This window comes from Mobula birostris, chromosome 31 (assembly GCF_030028105.1).
Source record: "Mobula birostris isolate sMobBir1 chromosome 31, sMobBir1.hap1, whole genome shotgun sequence".
Lineage (NCBI taxonomy): Eukaryota > Metazoa > Chordata > Chondrichthyes > Myliobatiformes > Myliobatidae > Mobula > Mobula birostris.
Genome location: NC_092400.1, coordinates 17507969 through 17525743, shown reverse-complemented (window position 1 = coordinate 17525743; position 17775 = coordinate 17507969). Strand labels below are relative to the sequence as shown.

At 43.7% G+C, this 17775-nt stretch overlaps 1 protein-coding gene across 1 annotated transcript in view; it reads right to left on the bottom strand.

The window, feature by feature from the left end:
* vps37ba (VPS37B subunit of ESCRT-I a) overlaps window positions 1-9298 on the bottom strand; it is a 36969-nt gene extending 27671 nt beyond the window's left edge. The window contains exon 1 of the mRNA XM_072247738.1: window positions 9145-9298. Coding sequence (XP_072103839.1) covers window positions 9145-9243 — 99 coding nt within the window. The 5' untranslated portion in view covers window positions 9244-9298. The remainder of the gene's footprint in view (window positions 1-9144) is intronic.
* Window positions 9299-17775: the final 8477 nt, after the last annotated feature.

Sequence of the window (17775 nt, the reverse complement as noted above, 5' to 3'; positions counted from 1 at the left end):
CGCCTTCAGTTGAATGTATTGTAGGGGATTGGCATGCAAAGGGGGGGATGGATCTCCAATCAAGTTATAGTTGTCTCAGCCAATCACCCACCTGCCCCCCCTCCCCCGACAATGCTGGTCCTCCTGTTTTTACCACATACAAGTTCAATGTGGCTTGTTCATTGTTGTATTTTATCGTCAGGAACATCATTCCCAAAAGAGTTTTTTTCCTCCAGTATTAGTTCTTAGTTGGATATCAGCAGGCTTCAGTTTAGTATCTTTGAAATGTCGTTCAAACTTTTTTTGGAATGGCTGAAACATCTGAGCTAGTGTCCAATTCAATTTTAATTAATTTGCCATTCACTCTGTCACAAGCCATATTACATATCTATTGTTAATTTTCACACTGTAAATCTCAAGGCTACACAGTCCTGCGTTATTCTCATCATTATCAGATTTTTCATCAAATGCATGCAGATTAGTGCTCTTTTTGACAATGCAACTTGATTTTTTTGTCTTTTTCTCTTCTCTATGTAGTCCATTTCCTTTTATCTGTCTGACATGCTCTTAGTATGTATCCTACATTGTTACATTTTCTCCATGTTTCACCCTTAAACCTGCATTGGTCTGGTGTATCTGTGCCACAACAGTAACACAATTTGTTTGGCCAGGTCAGTTTCTGTTTAGACATTGTAATTGTGTTCATGCTTACTTTCATTCCCGACTGCAACTCAACTGTGTCTTTGTCTGTGATTTCCATTGAAACAACGATTTCAACTGCTCTTTTAAATGTAAGTTGTGCCTCAGTTAGGAGCTGTTTTTTTTTAAAAAATGCTTTCATGTAAGATTCCACAAACTTAACAATCTCTCAGTGCATCATTAAGATCATTACCAAACTGACAATGCTTACAACTTCTTCCAATTGAACCACATATGCCAAAATAGACTCCCCTTCCTTTTGATTCCGCTTTTGAAACCTAAAGCGTTCTGCAATCAACAATGGCTTTGGTTCTAAATATTCTTGCATTACTTTAACAATATCAGCAAAAGTAATTTCTGCTGGTTGAGTTGGAGCAGTTAAACTTCCAAGCAAACTATATGCCTTTAAACCCAATTCACTCAGCAAAATTGACACTTGTTTCTCATTAACAGGAGAAAGTTTGCAGATGCTGGAAATCCAAAGCAAAACACAGAAAATGCTGCAGAAACTCAGCACACCAGGCAGCATCAATGGAAAAGAGCAAATAGTTGATGTTTCGGACCGAGACCCTTCACCAGGTCATGTCCACTTCCTATCCTTCATCAACTTTCCTCATGACCTCTTTAAACTCTGTAAGATTGATTAGACATAACTTACCACACGTAATGACTATCCGCAATCAGGCCCTGTATATCCAAATGTATAAATCTTCTCCCTCAGAATATCTTCTATTACCCATGACTGATATCAGGCGCATTGGCCTGCAATTTTCTGGATTATTCTTAGGGTCTTTCTTGAGTCCTCCAGCACTCACCCATGGCTAAGGACATTCTAAATGACTCTGCAATTTTGCACTAGCCTCTTGCAAGGACCGAGGGGACACCTTGCCAGGCCCTAGGTCTTTATCCACCCTAATTTGCCTCAAGACAGCAAACACTTCTTTTTCTGTCATCAGGATTTGGTCTACGATCTCACTACTCTTTTGTCTCAGTCTATAGATTCTGTGTCCTCATCTCCACCATCTCTTTTGGCTCCATGCATAAATGACCACACTGATCTTCAAGAAAACCAATCCTTTTCCCTTAATATATCAAAAACCCTTGGGATTCTTTCACCTTGTCTGCCAGAACAAACTCATGCCCTCTGTTAGCATTTCTGATTTTTCTCCCAAGTGTTCTCTTGCATTTCCCATACTCCACAATCACCTCATTTAATCCTATCTACCTATAGCTGATGTCCACCTCCTTCTTCTTAACCAGAGCCTCAATAACTCTTGAAATTCTACGATGACCTCTTGATGTTCTATGAGTCTGTGGTGGCCAGTGCTATCATGTTTGCTGTTCTGTGCTGGGGCAGCAGGCTGAGGGTAGCAGACACCAACAGAATCAACAAACTCATTCATAAGTCCAGTGATGTCGTGGGGATGGAACTGGACTCTCTGACGGTGGTGTCTGAAAAGAGGATGCTGTCCAAGTTGCATGCCATCTTGGACAATGTCTCCCATCCACTACATAATGGACTGGTTGGGCACAGGATTACATTCAGCCAGAGACTCATTCCACCGAGATGCAACACTGAGCATCATAGGAAGTCATTCCTGCCTGTGGCCATCAAACTTTACAACTCCTCCGTTGGAGGGTCAGACACCCTGAGCCAATAGGCTGGTCCTGGACTTATTTCCTGGCATAATTTACATATTACCATTTAATTACTTATGGTTTTATTACTATTTAACGAAAACCAATTTCCCTCGGGATCAATAAAGTATGACTATTACTAAATCCAAGGCTCTCTAAATCTATTAGCCCTGCTTTTTTTTTTTATCCTAACAGGAACATTAAAAACTCTGAACTCTCAATGCTTCCCTTTCGAAGGCCTCCCACTTCCAAGCATCTATTTTCCAGGAAACAATCTATCTTATCCTGCCAGATCTCTTCTGATATCATCAAAATTAGCCTTTCTCCAATTTAGAATCTCAACTCGACATGGAAACTAATGGAATTATGACCCCACACACACAGACACACAGAAGATAGAAGAAGAGAAGCCTCAACTGTTAAGGGCATCTGTACGACTACAAAGGGTGATGGCCCATGTGACTATGAAATAGGAAGCAGGAGCAAACTAAACAACACGGATTGAAAAGTTTCTACATTTAACACAATATCTAATCTTGCTCAGCATTTTTGTACAGAAGGGCTGTAAAAGGACAAAGACTAAAGTGGAAACATGCAAAATCAAGTTCAAGCTCAGTTTGTTGTAATTCAACCATATACAGCCAAATGAAACCAACTTTCCAGACTAAGGTGCACAACACAGTACGTACATCTCATACACATAACATAGAACAATATTACCACAAATAAATTAAAAGATGATAAGGTGAATTTACAATGAAGGTTAAAAAGTGAACAGTGTAACACTACTGGTGCTTCCTACAGTACATGATGAAACCTGGGTGGTGGCAGGAAGATCAGTAGTTTTACAGCCTGGGAAAGAAGCTTTTTCCCTATCCTAACAGTTCTTGTATCTCCTGTCAAAAGAGATTGTTGGATAGGTAGGAGGTAGCATTAACATTGCTAAGGGCCCTGCATATGCAGCGCTCCTCATAAGTATCTGATGGATGGAAGACAGACCCTGCTGATCCTCTCAGCAGCCCTCAATCTTTTATGGACACGGTCAGGTGCCTTGCAATCCCTTACTAGACATGGATGCAGCTAGTCAGCACACTCCTAATGGTGCTCCTGTAAAAAATTGTTAGAATAGGGTCGGGGGGGTGGGGAGCCTTGTTTGCCACATTCTCCTCAGGAAGTGGTTTGCTGCTGGCTTTTTTGAACTTTCTTGACCAAGATAGAAGAGTTGAGGGACCAGGTGAGATCATCCGCTATGTGCACTCCCAGAAATTCAGTCCTAACTCTTGCCACAGAGGAGCTATTTACATGCTGTGAGGAGTGGTCAGCCTGCACCTTCCTAAATTCCTAAAGTCATCCCTTTGGTCCTGCATACATTGAGACTCAAGTTGTTGTGCCTGCACATTCTGCCAGCCACACCACCACCCTTCTGTACACAATCTCGTCATCGTTGTTAATGAGACTAATCTGTTGTGCCATCAGTGAATTTGAAGACTTAGTTTGAACCGGATCAAAGTTCAGTCAAGGAATGCAGTCATGCATCAGCAGCGTGAACAGCAGTGGGCTGAGCATGGAGCCCAGTGCTCAGCGAGATGCAGCTAGAGATTTTCTGCCAACACTGACTCACTGTGGCCTTTCTGACAAGAGGTCCAAGATCTAATTACAGAGAGCTGTTAAGATCCAACGAGGACAGTTTCCCTATTAGCTTCTGAGGGATATTCATATTAAATGCCAAGCTGATCAATAAACAGCATCCTGGCATGCGAGACCTTTAAATATACCCATTGACTTGGCCTCCATAGCGATCTGTGGCAATGAATTACACAGGTTCACCACGCTCCAGCTAAAGAATTTCCTTCCTATCTCAGTTTTAAAGAGATATTTTTTCTAGTCTGAGGATGTGCCCTCTGCTCCAAGACCCCACTGCTTTAGGCAACATCCTCTACACATCCACTCTATCTAGGACTTTCAATATTTGGTAGGTTTCAATGGGATCACCCCATCATTCTTCTAAACCGAAAGGAAGTACAGGCTCATAGTCAAACGTTTCTCATATATTAACCCCTTCATTCCAAAGATCATCCCTTAAACCTCCTCTGGACCCTCTCCAATGCCAGCATATCATTTTTTTTTAAAAAAGATATACAGAGCAAAATAGTCTGACCAATGTCTTATATAGGGTATAGTCTCAGCATAATATAAGTTTCATATTCTAGTGCTCTGGAAATGAAATATATCAACTCAATCTGCAAGCTAACCTTTGCAGCAGGATTCTCAAGTCCCTTTGCAGCTCCAATTTCTGAATTTGCTCCCCGTTTAGAAAACAGTTTATGCCTTTATTCCTTCTACCAAAGTGCATAGCCATACACTTCTCTACACTGTATTCTATCTGCCATTTTGTCCATTTTCCTAATCTGTTCAAATATTTTTGAGGACTCCCTGTTTCTTCAAAACTGACCGGCCCTCCACCTATCTTTACATCGTGCACAAACTTGGCCTCAAAGCCAATAATTCTGTTATACAGATCATTAACATCTGGATCTCTCCCCTCCCAGTTCAAATTCCTCTGCAGGTCAAAAGCCAATTTCCTAATATACTAATTTTATGAAGATCAGCTTGAAACCGTCAGACCACAATTTACATAGGGTTGCTAGAGAAAATGGTAATTTGCCCAACCTGAATTGATCTGTGCTGGTGTTTGTTCACAAGCTTGCTCTCAAATGCTTCATCCATCAGCAAAGCTTATTCCTTCATCGTGCTCTAAATGAATCGCTGAATTGTAAATTGCTTCATTCACATTCCACAATCTTGCCAACTGAATACACAAGTTTCTTCTGAATGTTCTACTTAGATTAGTGACCATCTTTTATCATTTCTGGTTTGGAACTTTTCCCAGAAAGAAAAACTTCCAGCTTGCATCCAACCTGTCAAAACCCCTCATGATTTTAAAGTTTCTCTCAAATTTTCCTGAAAGGCTGGTTCTCTCCGCAGACGTATCAATGAATTTTTAGCAGTTCCTATACTTTTGTCAAAACAGTGCTTTAAACAGAACTTCATGCATGTGTTTTTTCTCCCCAACAAGCTAAAGAGCTGAGCCCAATTCTATGGGCATACATCTGTGAACATATAAAAATTAGGAATGTTTTTCTGCCTGAAAATTTTCAGTTTTAAAATAATAAGCTGCATAAGATCAACTGCTGAGAGGTTTGGTTGTTTTGATTTTTGGGGTTGAACGCAGGATGGTTGAAGAAAAAAAAAACTGGAAACAAAGTGTGGCCCACACCCAAAGTGGAATTCTGTCATACCAACAACCGATTGGTGATGCGTCAGGCTTAAGTGTAAATGTGTGCTGGCACATAACTAGCATAAATGTACTTCAAGAAAACAAAAAGCTGTTTTTTTTTAATAAACCCAAGCTAAGCCAATTCACAAAATAGAACTAATGGATACAATTTTCAAGTAGCAGAAATGATTGAGAAATCATTTAAATCATCTAATGTCTTCTGAGGACCACAACCTTGTAGGGTTTGGAGGCTTGCATGCCTCAATGACCCTGAGAACTGAAGAATGTTGGCTGGAGCCAGGGCCTTGTGCTTTGGCTCTTGGTAGGGTCAACTATGCCAAACAGATCAAAGAGTAGAGGCCAGACTAAGAGTGGTCCACCAGTCCTCCAGGTTCGGGGGTTCAGCTCAAGGGCCAACAACCCTGACTGGTCAAAAAACAACTGTTATGGAAACAGCAATGAAGAATCTTTCTGCACAGACAGAGATTGAGGACCTTCACTGCTGCCCTAAATGCCAATGGCATAATGGGCAGGTACTACAACTCTAAAGTAAAAGCAGTGAAAATTAAGTATTCAAAATAAAGTCTAAAACATAGCTCTTGCCAAGGAAATCTCTAGCCTAAATTGCTCACATTTTAAATACATTTTTATAGGGTCATTCTAAACACAAAGACTATTTGGGAAAGACTTATTGGGGCATCTGACCTTCTTTAGGTCAGATGCCCCACTTCCCGCTTTATTTACATGTAGTAAATTAACAGTCTAAGAAAAATGTTGAAGTTATATTCACAATAGTGTCACATAAACAAAGTGACACATTAAGCAACAAGTAAATCGACTTATCTAATAAGCCAACTAACCTCATAGGCAGAAAGACTGAGTACGTTTACTGTTTAAAGAGAACAAAATTACTGCAAGTGGAAAGTAAATACCAGTTATATTCAAGGCATCCTTTAGTCTTATGTGACCATGGATCTGCACCTGGAAAGTCTTCACTCTCCAGGGCACAGGCCTGGGCAAGGTTGTATGGAAGACCGACAGTTGCCCATGCTGCAAGTCTCCCCTCTCCACGACACCAATGTTGTCCAAGGGAAGGGCAAGAGCCGATACAGCTTGGCACCAGTGTCGTCGCAGAGCACTGTGTGGTTAAGTGCCTCGCTCAAGGACATAACATGCTGCCTCGGCTGGGGCTCGAACTCACGACCTTCAGGTCACTAGTCCAATGCCTTAACCACTTGGCCACGTGCCCACCAGTTATATTTACCCACAACAATTCACTCTTTCACCTGTCATATGATGCTACTCAAAAAACCTAATTTGACTAAGCTTTTGGCTTCATGCCCCATGTGATTGTCATTTGGTTTACTAATATTCCTGGGAGTACTTTGAGGCATTTTATTGAGTTAAAGGTACTATAAACACAAATGATGTACAAATTTGTTTGATTAGAAACAGAAAATGATTTAAATAACATATCAAGTAGCATCTGTGGAAGAAAAGTTATTTTAAAGAAAAATTACTAGCTAACAAGAGGGAACAGTACTTACTCAATACTTCATTAGCACAGATGTCAGGCCTTTGAAAGGTTTTGACAAGGTTAGTCTTGATGGTTCATGGAAGAACTAATAATTCTAGAAGCCATATCAGAACATAGGATTGTACAAGCTCTTCAGCTCACAATGATATGCTGACATTTTAACCTCCTCCAAGGTCTATCTAACTCTTCCCTCGCACAGAGCACTCCTCTTATTTCATCCATGAGCTTATCAGAGTCCTTACTGTATATGCCTTCATCACCTCCACCCCCACGATCAGGCAGCGATCCAGTGGATCAACCACTGTGCAAAAAACGCTGACATCCCCCCCTATACGTTCCACCAATCACCTTAAAATGATGCCCCCTCATATTAGCCACTGTCACCCTTATCAAGGCTGTCCACTTTTATCATCTTAGACAATTCTCATCCTCCTTTGCTTCAAAGGAAAAATCCATGCTCACTCACCATTCCTCACAAGATGTGCTCTTTAATCCAAGCAACATCCTGGAACATCTCCTCTGAACCCTCTCTAAAGCTTCCATACAACTCCTATAATCAGGTGAACAGAAATATTCCTATAATATTTCAAATAATCCTGTTCTCCTGTATGATTAATTAATTAGAAGATAGCAACCTCCAACTGTAATGAGAGGCTGAAGATAAAGATAATATTTCTACATACTGTTATCATTGTACTCTGACCATTTGTTATCACAGTTTCAACCCTACAGCTCATGCAATTATTTAGGTTCCATGACAAGAAAAAAAATAAGATTTGTAAAGGTCAGTTTTTGAACAGAATAATCATAGATTTCGAAACTTGTGTTTCAAATACAAATCTAACAGTACTGTAGAAACCACTTTTCCCACCTTCCATTGAGTAGAGAATTTAAGAGTTTATTCTCTTTCTCAGCTTTGCCTTCAAATGTGTACAGCTTTCCACTCCGCCACTTACACAAAAGTGCCACTGGCCATTCAACAGGGAAACAGTAGTGCTCTAAGTGAAATTTGCTCTATAATATCATTTTATGTCTGAAATACTGAATGGTTTCAAGAAAACAAAATAAATGCAGAATAAACAAAATAATGCAGAAACAAAATAAACTCAATACTTAGCTGCTGTAATGTACTCTGTCAAAAGCCAAGACAATGGAACAACTTCAAAGAAACAAGGAACTGCCACAACCACCTGTACTGTTACTTCACCTTTAAATCAAGGTTGGGGTGGGTGAGACCAGTGCAGATTAAAAGACAAGGCAAACCATTTGCAAGCCTTCTTAAACACACAACTAACTTGACACAAAGAATGCAAATCAGGGCAACATTGAACATAAATAGCCACCTGAGGTTTTATTCCCCCCCCCCCAGTTTTAGCCATTATCACATTAATATTGATCTTTGATCAAAGCTTATTTTTATTGGGAAGTGCAAACGACTTCAAAAAACTTTGATTAACAGGATTTCTTGCAAATACCCCAAATCCGTGAACTACTTTCTACAAGACAACAATACAGCAGTTAGTCAAGTGCGTGTTCAGGAGCACTGACATTATAAGCTGAATGCAAATGTTAAACGAGGTGCACCTATGCAAGTTCAGGTGAAAACTCGATACCGACTCCACCCACCCCAGTTTTCCTGCTTTTGGTTTCCTGGTTCTTGGACTCTGTGCAAATTCAGCAGAGGTTACTCACAGCAACTGTTTATCAATCACTCACCCAGTGAACACAGCTAACCTGCTGACTATTTCGCGAAGTGGCTTTTTAACCCTCTGGAAACTTGCGGTGGCTAACGTTGAACAGCTGGCTTCATCTCGCCGCCGCCTCGCCGATGACAACAACCTCTCCCCACCCCAGCCGATAGATCCCAACCCCCGGCCACTTCACGCTGCCCTCCCGGCGCTCAACTCCCGGCAAACTGCCCCCACCCCCGGCAGGGCCTAACCCGGACCACCGGCTCCTTTCTCTCCCTCTTCTCTTTGTTAGCGCCCGCTTCCCACCCCTTACCCGTACCCACCTCCTCCAGCTGCTCCGCCATCTTATTCAGCTTCTCCTCGTCCTCCAGCAGTTCGTTGAGTTGCTGGAGACTCAAGGAGCTGAGATCCGGCAGTGCCATTCTGACGGCCAGCCCTAGCAACCGCTGACCAGATTCAGCCCGCAACGGAAATGACAGCTTTTACCGAAGCCCTGCCTTTCCCCCCACCCCGCCTTCAGTTACGTCGTCAGCTACCAATAGCGCGTAGGTGAATCATGGACACACGAGAGAGCCCGCTGGCTGCTGGAAATCTTGGACAAGGCGCGTAAAATCCTGGAGGAACTCGGCAGGTCGGGCAGCATCTGTGGAGGGGAATAAAGAGCCGAGATTGAGGGTCGAGACCTCTCAGCAGGATTGGAGAGGAAGGGGGCAGAAGCCATGTATGCCTGTCATCAAGTTGCCTCTCATCCCCCTTCAATCCAGAGAAAAGCCCAACCTTTCCTCATAGGACATGCTCTCTAGTGCACTCAGCACACTGGTGAATTTCCTCTGCACCCTCTCGAGAGTTTCCACATCCATACAGAATTGAACACAATATTCCAAGCCTGACACCTTATCAAATGCCTTTTGTAAGGCCATGTCTATACCATATAAGACATTGGAGCAGAATAAGGCCATTCATCTGTTCCATCATTTCACCATGACTGATTAATTTCCCTCTCAACCCCATTCTCCTGCCTTCTCCCAGCAACTGTTGACGCCCCGACTAATCAAGAACCTATCATCCTCCACCCTAAATGCTTCCGATGACCTGGCCCTCTAAGCCACCTGTGGCAACAAATTCCATATATTCATTATCATTTTGAGGCTGTGTCTTCTGGTCCAAAATTTCCTCACCATAGGAAACATTCTCTCCACACCCACTCCATCTAGACCTTTCAACATTCGACATGTTTCAATGAGATCCCCCACTCCCCTATTCTTCTAAATTCTAGTGAGTACAAGAACTCAGGAGTACAGACCTATCAATCTCTCCTCATACAATAAACCTTTCATCCCCAAAATCATTCTTGTGAATCTCCTCTAAACCATTTCCAATTTCAGTACATCCTTTCTTAAATAGGAGGCCCAAAACTGCTCACAATACTCCATGTGAGGCCTCACCAGTGCCTTCTAAAGCCTTGGCATTACATCCTTGCCCTGATATTTGAGTCCTCTCGAAATGAATGCTAAAATTGCATTTGCCTTCCTCGGTACCAAATCAACCTGCAAGTTAACCTTTAGGGAGTCCTACACAAGAACTCCCAAGTCTCTCTGCACCTCATATTTTTGTATTTTCTCCCCATTTAGAAATACATCTCTTTTGTTGTTCCTCCTACCAAAGTACATGACCATACACTTCCCGACACTGTATTCCATCCTCTGCTTCTTTGCCTATTCTCCTAATATGTCTGGAAGTTCTTCAGCAGCCTTCCTGCTTCCTCAACACTATCTACCCCTCCACCTATCTCCGTATAATTTGCAGACTTGGCTACAAGCCTTCAATTCTGTCATCCAATTCATTGACATACTATCAACACCAACCTCTGCAGAACACTACAGGTCACCTATAGTCAATCACAAAAGGGTCCCTTTATTCCCACTCTTTGCCTCCTGCTAATCAGCCAATCCTCTGTCGATGCTAGAATCTTTCCTGTAATACCATGGCTCTTGTTAAACAGCCTCATGTGTGGCACCTTGTCAAAGGCCTTCTGAATATCCAAGCACAACATCCATTGATTCTCTGTTGTCTATCCTGCTTGCTATTTCCTCAAGGAGTTCCAACACATTTATCAGGCAAGGTTTTCCCTTATGGAAACCATGCTGACTTTGGCCTATTTTATGGTGTGGCTTGAAGTACCTTGAAACCATCTTTAATGATCGATTCCAATATCTTCCCAACCATCGAGGTGAGGCTTACTGGCCTATAATTTCCTTTCTTCTTCCACTCTCCCTTCATGAAGAGTGGAGTGACATTTGCATTTTTCCAGTCCTCTGGAACCATGACAGAATCTATTGGCTCTTGAAGGATCATTACTAATGCCTCCTCAATCTCTTCAGCTTCCTCTTTCAGAACCATGGGATGTAATCCAACTGGCTCAAGTGACTTATCTACCTTCAGTTCAGTTTCCCAAGCACCTTCTCCCTAGTAAAGACAACTGCACTCACTTCTGCCCCCCGGCACTCTTGAACTTCCAGCATATTGCTAGTGTCTTTCACAGTGAAGACTGCTCCAATGTTTGTTTGCCATTTCCTTGTCCTCCATTACTACCTCTACAGCGTCTTTTTATTGAAATCCCCAACATACATTTAACATGCATTTTCTATCTCCCATTGTAATTTGTAGCCGACATGCTGTCTAACACTCAGAGGCCTGTATATAACTCCCATCAGGGTCTTTTTACTCTTACAGTTTCTTACCTCTACAAGGATTCTATGTTTTCTGAACCAATGTCACCTCTTTCTAACGATTTGATTTCATTCTTTACAAAGAGCCATTCCACCCCCTCTGCCCACCTGCCTGTCCTTTTGATGCAATGTGTATCTTTGGACGTTAAGCTCCCAACTATAATCTTCTTTCAGTCATGATTCAATGATGCCCACAACATCATACCTGCTAATCTCTAACTGTGCTACAAGATCATCTACCTTATTCCATATACTGTGTGCATTCAAATATAAAATCTTCACCCTGCATTCATCACCCTTTTCAACCTTGTCCCCTGTTACACTGCATCGTATCCCACTGACTGCAATTTTCCCCTATCATCTGCCTGTCCTTCCTGACAGTCTCACTAGAGGCGGCCTCTGCTTGCAAACCAACAACCCTATCCTCAGCCCTATCTGTCAAGTTCCCACCCCTTTGGCAAATTAGTTTAACCCCGGACCCTCCACCCAGCAGCTCTACCTGCAAAGATGTTGGTTCCCCTTCGGTTTAGGTGTAAACCCACCCTCTTGTACAGGTCATACTTTCCATAGAGGAGATCCTAATGATTCAGAAAACTGAAGCCCTGCTGCCTGTGCTAGTTTCTCAGCCATACATTCATCTGCCAAATCATCCTATTCTTATCCTCACTGGCAGCAATCCAGGAATTGCTACAATGGAGGTCCTGCTTATCAGCTTTCTACATTGCTCCCTAAATTCTCTCTTCTGGACCTCCTCACTTTTCCTACCTATGTTATCGATGCCAATATGTACCAAAATTTCTGGCTGCTCACCCTCCCCCTTCAGAATGCCGTGGACCTGATCCAAGACGTCCCTCTCCCTGGCACTTGAGAAGCAATATACCATCCGAGTGTCTCCATCACATCCACAGAATCTCATATCCACTCCTCTAACTATCACTATTGTAGTCCTCTTCTCCCCGCTTCCCTTCTGGGCCACAGTGCCAGAGCCCCAGTCATGGTGGTTCCCCCCTTGGTAGGTCATTCCCCTTCAATGGTACCCAAAAATGCTTATTATTGAGGGGAACGGCCACAGGGGCACTCTCTACTAGCTGCCCACTTCCCTTCCCTCTCCAGACAGTCACCCGTTTACCTGTCTCCTGCAGCTTCAGGGTGACTACCCATCATCTCCTCAGTTTCCCATATGAGAATAATAATGAAAGGAAGCAATGAGGAATCATGCTCGCTTTCCTTAAGAAACTTTCACAGAATTGGTTGAATCTTACTTCTGCTTTGCAAGTGATCAGCCCTTCTGCACTGGGTACTGGAAAATCTAAAGAAGCACGGTGTGCAGAGAACTCAATTTTCCTCAAGCCCTAACAAGTAGCAACAGCAGGGTGAGTGTAATGGGCAGGAGCAACTTCCTGATAGCAGCACCAACATGCTTTGCACTGCCAGATCCACTTGCTAGCCTCAGCAGGCTTGTAGAGGCTAACGGCACCAGATGCAGCTGGCCTTATCTGCTCTGTGCCAGCAGAAGGGGCTGGGACTCCTGTCTGCTCACAGGGTGTGAAAAGATCTTTCCAGCAGCCTCAGACTCTGAGATACTATCCTCACTGACTGGAGCCAGCCCAACAAGGGCTTGAACTCATATTAAGCAAATTAAGAAGAAATGTGTATCTTGGTGCTAAGATGAAAACCAATTTTCCAGCGGCCATGGGGAGCCGAAGGGGGAAGCAATAGTAGGGCTTCCAACCTTACATTGCAAATGTAGCAGCTAACATCTGATCCAGAGTATTGCAAGGTGAAAGGAGATGGCTGGTTAAACCACCCTGGGCTTGATGGTTCCTTTTACGCAGGTGACAGGTGTAGCGATGTGGTAGGACCCAATAGTTCTTGATTTTTCAGATTCTCCTTTCCTCTTTACTTCCTCTATTCCAGCTTCCACAAAGTTCAAAGTGATATTTTATATCAACGAACATTTATGTCATCATATGTAAACCCTTGCGGGCATACATAGTAAATGCAAAGGAAAAAAACACACACAAAATAATAAAAAAAATAAATAAATAAAGCAATAACTATTGAGAATGTGGGATGAAAAGTCCTTGAAAGTGAGTCCATAGGTTGCAGGAAAAGTTCGGTGCTAGGGTGAGTGAAGTTAGGTGAAGTTATCCCCTCTGGCTCAAGAGCATGATGGTTGAGGGGTAATAACTGCTATGAGTGAGAACTGACCTTTGTGCAGGTTCTCCAAGCAGGATTATCCAAGAGATATTAGGAGCATGTAAATTTGTGTTCATTATTTCAGTAAGTATTTTTCTGCAACCAGCCACGTTGTATCATTAGAACTGTTGTTGATACTTTGTGGAGCTCAAGCAGTGTGAAGCCGTTCCATGTAAATTCTTCCTTTGCTGCTCCCTCACTCAATTCCTTACCTTCACTTAACTAAGCTAAGTTGGCTAACATGTCTAAAATGCTGGAGAAACTCAGCAGGTCAGGCAGCATCTGTGAAGAGAGGGGTCCTGATGAGGAGTCTTGGCCCAAAACATGCTCATGTACTAAGGAGTCCCTACAGTCTGTTTATTTCCCTTTGTAGATGCTGCCTGACCTGCTGAGTTTCTCCAGCATTCTGTAGAGGCTGCTCAAGATTCCAGCATCTGCAGAATTCCTTGTGTCTATGATTAAAGTGGCTGACCACATTAGCATATTTTTAATTTGTATTTTACTTAGAGATGTAGTGCAGTGACCTACTCTTCAGGCCCAACAAACCCACACAGCCCAATTACACCTGTGTGACCTTTTAACCTGAACGTCTTTGTAGTGTGGGAGGGTTTTAAACTGGAGCACCCGGAGAAAGCCAGTGAGGTCACGGGGAGAATGTACAAACTCCTCACCATCAGCAGCGGAATTGAACCAGGGTTGATGGCACTGTATTAGCGTTATGCTAACCACTATGCTACTGTGCCATCTCACAATGTCTGTCAAAGGAGGGGACAATGAGCTCAGACATACCTGGGTACTCTAGGGCAGTGGTCCACAACCTCCGGGCCGCGAAGCATGCAGGGTTGCAGCGGTAGCCGGAGCGCACCCAGCACATCTTTAAGAAAAAAGCCGAAATAAACAAACTAATTAATTAGGTGCCGCCCGGCACGTAAGTGTCGGCCCAGGTCAGAGACGATTGCCGATTTCGCTTGCTCTGCATGATGTTCACTCCTCTTTCCAGGGCGCTGGAGCCTTTAGCTGTTCCATTGTTTGGTCAATTAAACGTCAGCCCAGACAGGCTGAAAAGACAGGGCTGTCAGGATCGAGGTGACATGTTGAATCTACACAAACTTCTAATAAAGTATAGGCGCTGCCGTGCTTTCTTTGTAATGATAGTTACGTGCTGGTCCCAGGACAGATCCCCTGACACTTTTCAGAGAGAGAAACGTCGATCCTTAATGCCGAAGAATTTAAAGTTATTGACCCCCTCCACCTCAATTCCTCTAATGAAGACTGGCTTCTGGGCGGCACCTAATTAGTAAGTTTGTTTATTTCGGCTTTTTTCTTAAAGATGTGCTGGGTGCGTCCTGGCTACCACTGCATCCCTGCATGCTTCACAGCCCAGAGGCTGTGAACCACTGATCCAGAGTGTCATGTCATTTGACCATGTGGAACTACTTTATGGAGTCTATCATCATAGAATAATCAACAATGCAAGTAAGAGTCTGCCATTGCCCACCATACTTCTCAGTCCTCCTCACAATGTTGTGCCCCTCCTCCCGCAGGGGAGGAGCTTTACAACTAATGTCCGCCTATGAAAAGCAACACGCACAAAATGCTGGAGGAACTCAGCAGACCAGGCAGCATCTATGGAAAAAAAATGAACAGTTGACGTTTCCGGCCGAGACCCTTCATCAGGGCTGGGAAAAAAACATAAGAAGTTAGAGTCAGAAGATGGGGGATGGGAGGAAGAAATACAAGGTGCTAGGTGATAGGTGGAACCGGGAGAGGGGGAGGGTGAAGTAAGGAGCTGGGAAAGTTGATTAGTGAAAGAGATAAAGGGCTGGAGAAGGGGAGAGGGTAGAAGACCATAGAAGAAAAGGAAAGGGGAGGAGCACCAGAGGGAGGTTATGGGCGGGTAAGGAGATAAAGTGAGAGAGGGAAACAGGAATGGGGATGTCCACCGATTCCTCTAACTTCTGGTAATTGCCCCCTCCCCTTCATTATTCCACTATTCCTGTTTCCCTCTCTCACCAGTCCTGATGAAGAGTCTCGGCCCGAAACGTCGACGCTTTGCTCCTTTCCATCGATGCTGCCTGTCCTGCTGACCTCCTCCAGCATTTTGTGTGTGCGTGTTGCTTGGATTTCCAGCAGATTTTCTCGTGTTTGTGATTTCGCCTATGACAGAGGAGCCGTGCAGTTCTCATTACTTGAGCTGCAGTATGCAGACGAGGCTTGAATTGCGCATGCTCGGAGGTTAAGCTTCAAGTGTTGAACAACACATACAAGCTGCTGGAGGAACTTAGCAGGTCTGGCAGCATCTACGGCGGGGAATAAAAAGTTGACGTTTCGGGCCATGACCCTTCATCAGGACTAGAATGGAAGGGCACAGAAACCAGACTAAGGAGGTGGACAGAAGGGCTAGACCGTTGATTTATTCGCCAAAGCATATGAGAAGCTAGATGTTATACTCAACATGCTCAAGCTCAAAGCGCTCTACCATCCTACCCCTGTTTTACCATACTGCCCTCTAATAACAAATGTACCACCCTGGGGAAGATTTCACTGCCAATGTGAAGGTCTTTCAGTAGGATTACTGCTAATATAGTGGTCTTTCTGTGGAAGCAGTGTTTGGGTTATGGTTAGAGATAACGAGTGCTCTGCAATGTGAGCTGTCCAATGAGGGGAGTGTGCTTTCGTGCCGTGAGCCTGACACTGACATGACCTGGGGCTTTTGTTCGGTGGAAGATGAAGAGAGAAGACCCCGGAGCCATGAACTGACCAAGGCTGGGAGATCGAAGGAGGATCGGCGAAGGGGAAGCCATGAGCTCCATCTTGTGCACATTAGACTGTTTCATTAAAACAGGCCCTTTTCTTCTTGTTTTTCTTTACTAACCCTTCAGTCAAGTTAAGAATTATAAAGCTAAATGGTTTAATTGCATATAGTATGTTATTTTGTGGTACTGGTTTGTAGCAGTGTAACAAACCACACAGCATCCACACAAACGGGAGGTTTTGCACCTCAATTTCACACGTTTGGTGGGGCCAGAGATCGTCTTCCCTAGACTTATGCAGCTGACAGAACCGGAGGGTTACACAAAGATTGATGACAAGACTCTGGGAAATGTGGATCTGTTCTCATTCCTTGGAAATCACCTCTGGGCAAAAAGGGATGAGAATGTTCACCACCTTTGATACGCCAGCTCAGTGGGTGACCATCTTTCAAGCCAGCATCCCCAATACCTCATTACCCTCAGATGACTATGCTAGGCTGGCCATATCATTCCCATGCCCAATACCAGACCCCCAACACGTACACTTTTGTCCTGGGCTCTGTCTTGGTAGGAGATTACCAAGCAGATAGAGAAAAGGGTTCAAAAACTCTTGGGGCTTCTGACTGTTCAAAGAGGGGAAGAAGCAATCAGAGTGGTTTTCTGAACCTTGAGGCCGGGCACCAGGAGCACACAGAAGTCCTGCTGATGCAGCAGGAAGACGTCCCATCGGTCCACTTCTACCACCCAAACCACCCCCCCCCGCCCCGTCAGCCACCTCCTGCCCCATTGGAGGGAGCGTCTTCATTCCTACATTGGTCTCATGGCTGCCTCAGAACCCAATAAACTGGGAACAGTTCATTGTTGATCCCAAGAGACATCTCAAGGAAAAGAAGAAGACGGAGCAATCTTTAATATTTGCAACAGAAGTGGATGCGTGAATATGGTTTAAAGGAATGTGACTAACTGCTGAGGTGTGTTCACTCAATGGTTCTACAGTAATGCAATGTCATGTTTGGGCCCACTCTCACTGGTGCAAAACTGAGCTGCCTCTGGAAGCCCATGAATGGTGGCAATGTTGCAGGACACCAGTTGCCAATGGAACAGGTCTTCCTACACGCTTTACCATCTAGAAAATGCCCGTCAGTCAAAAGATAATTGTTGAGCAAAAAAAAAATCATTCTCAGCAAGGCTAGGAACAGGTCCTCATGCTATCTGTCTTCACCTTGCTGCTCCTGGTGTCTTGGCTCCTGATCTTGCCTTGACCCAATCTTGA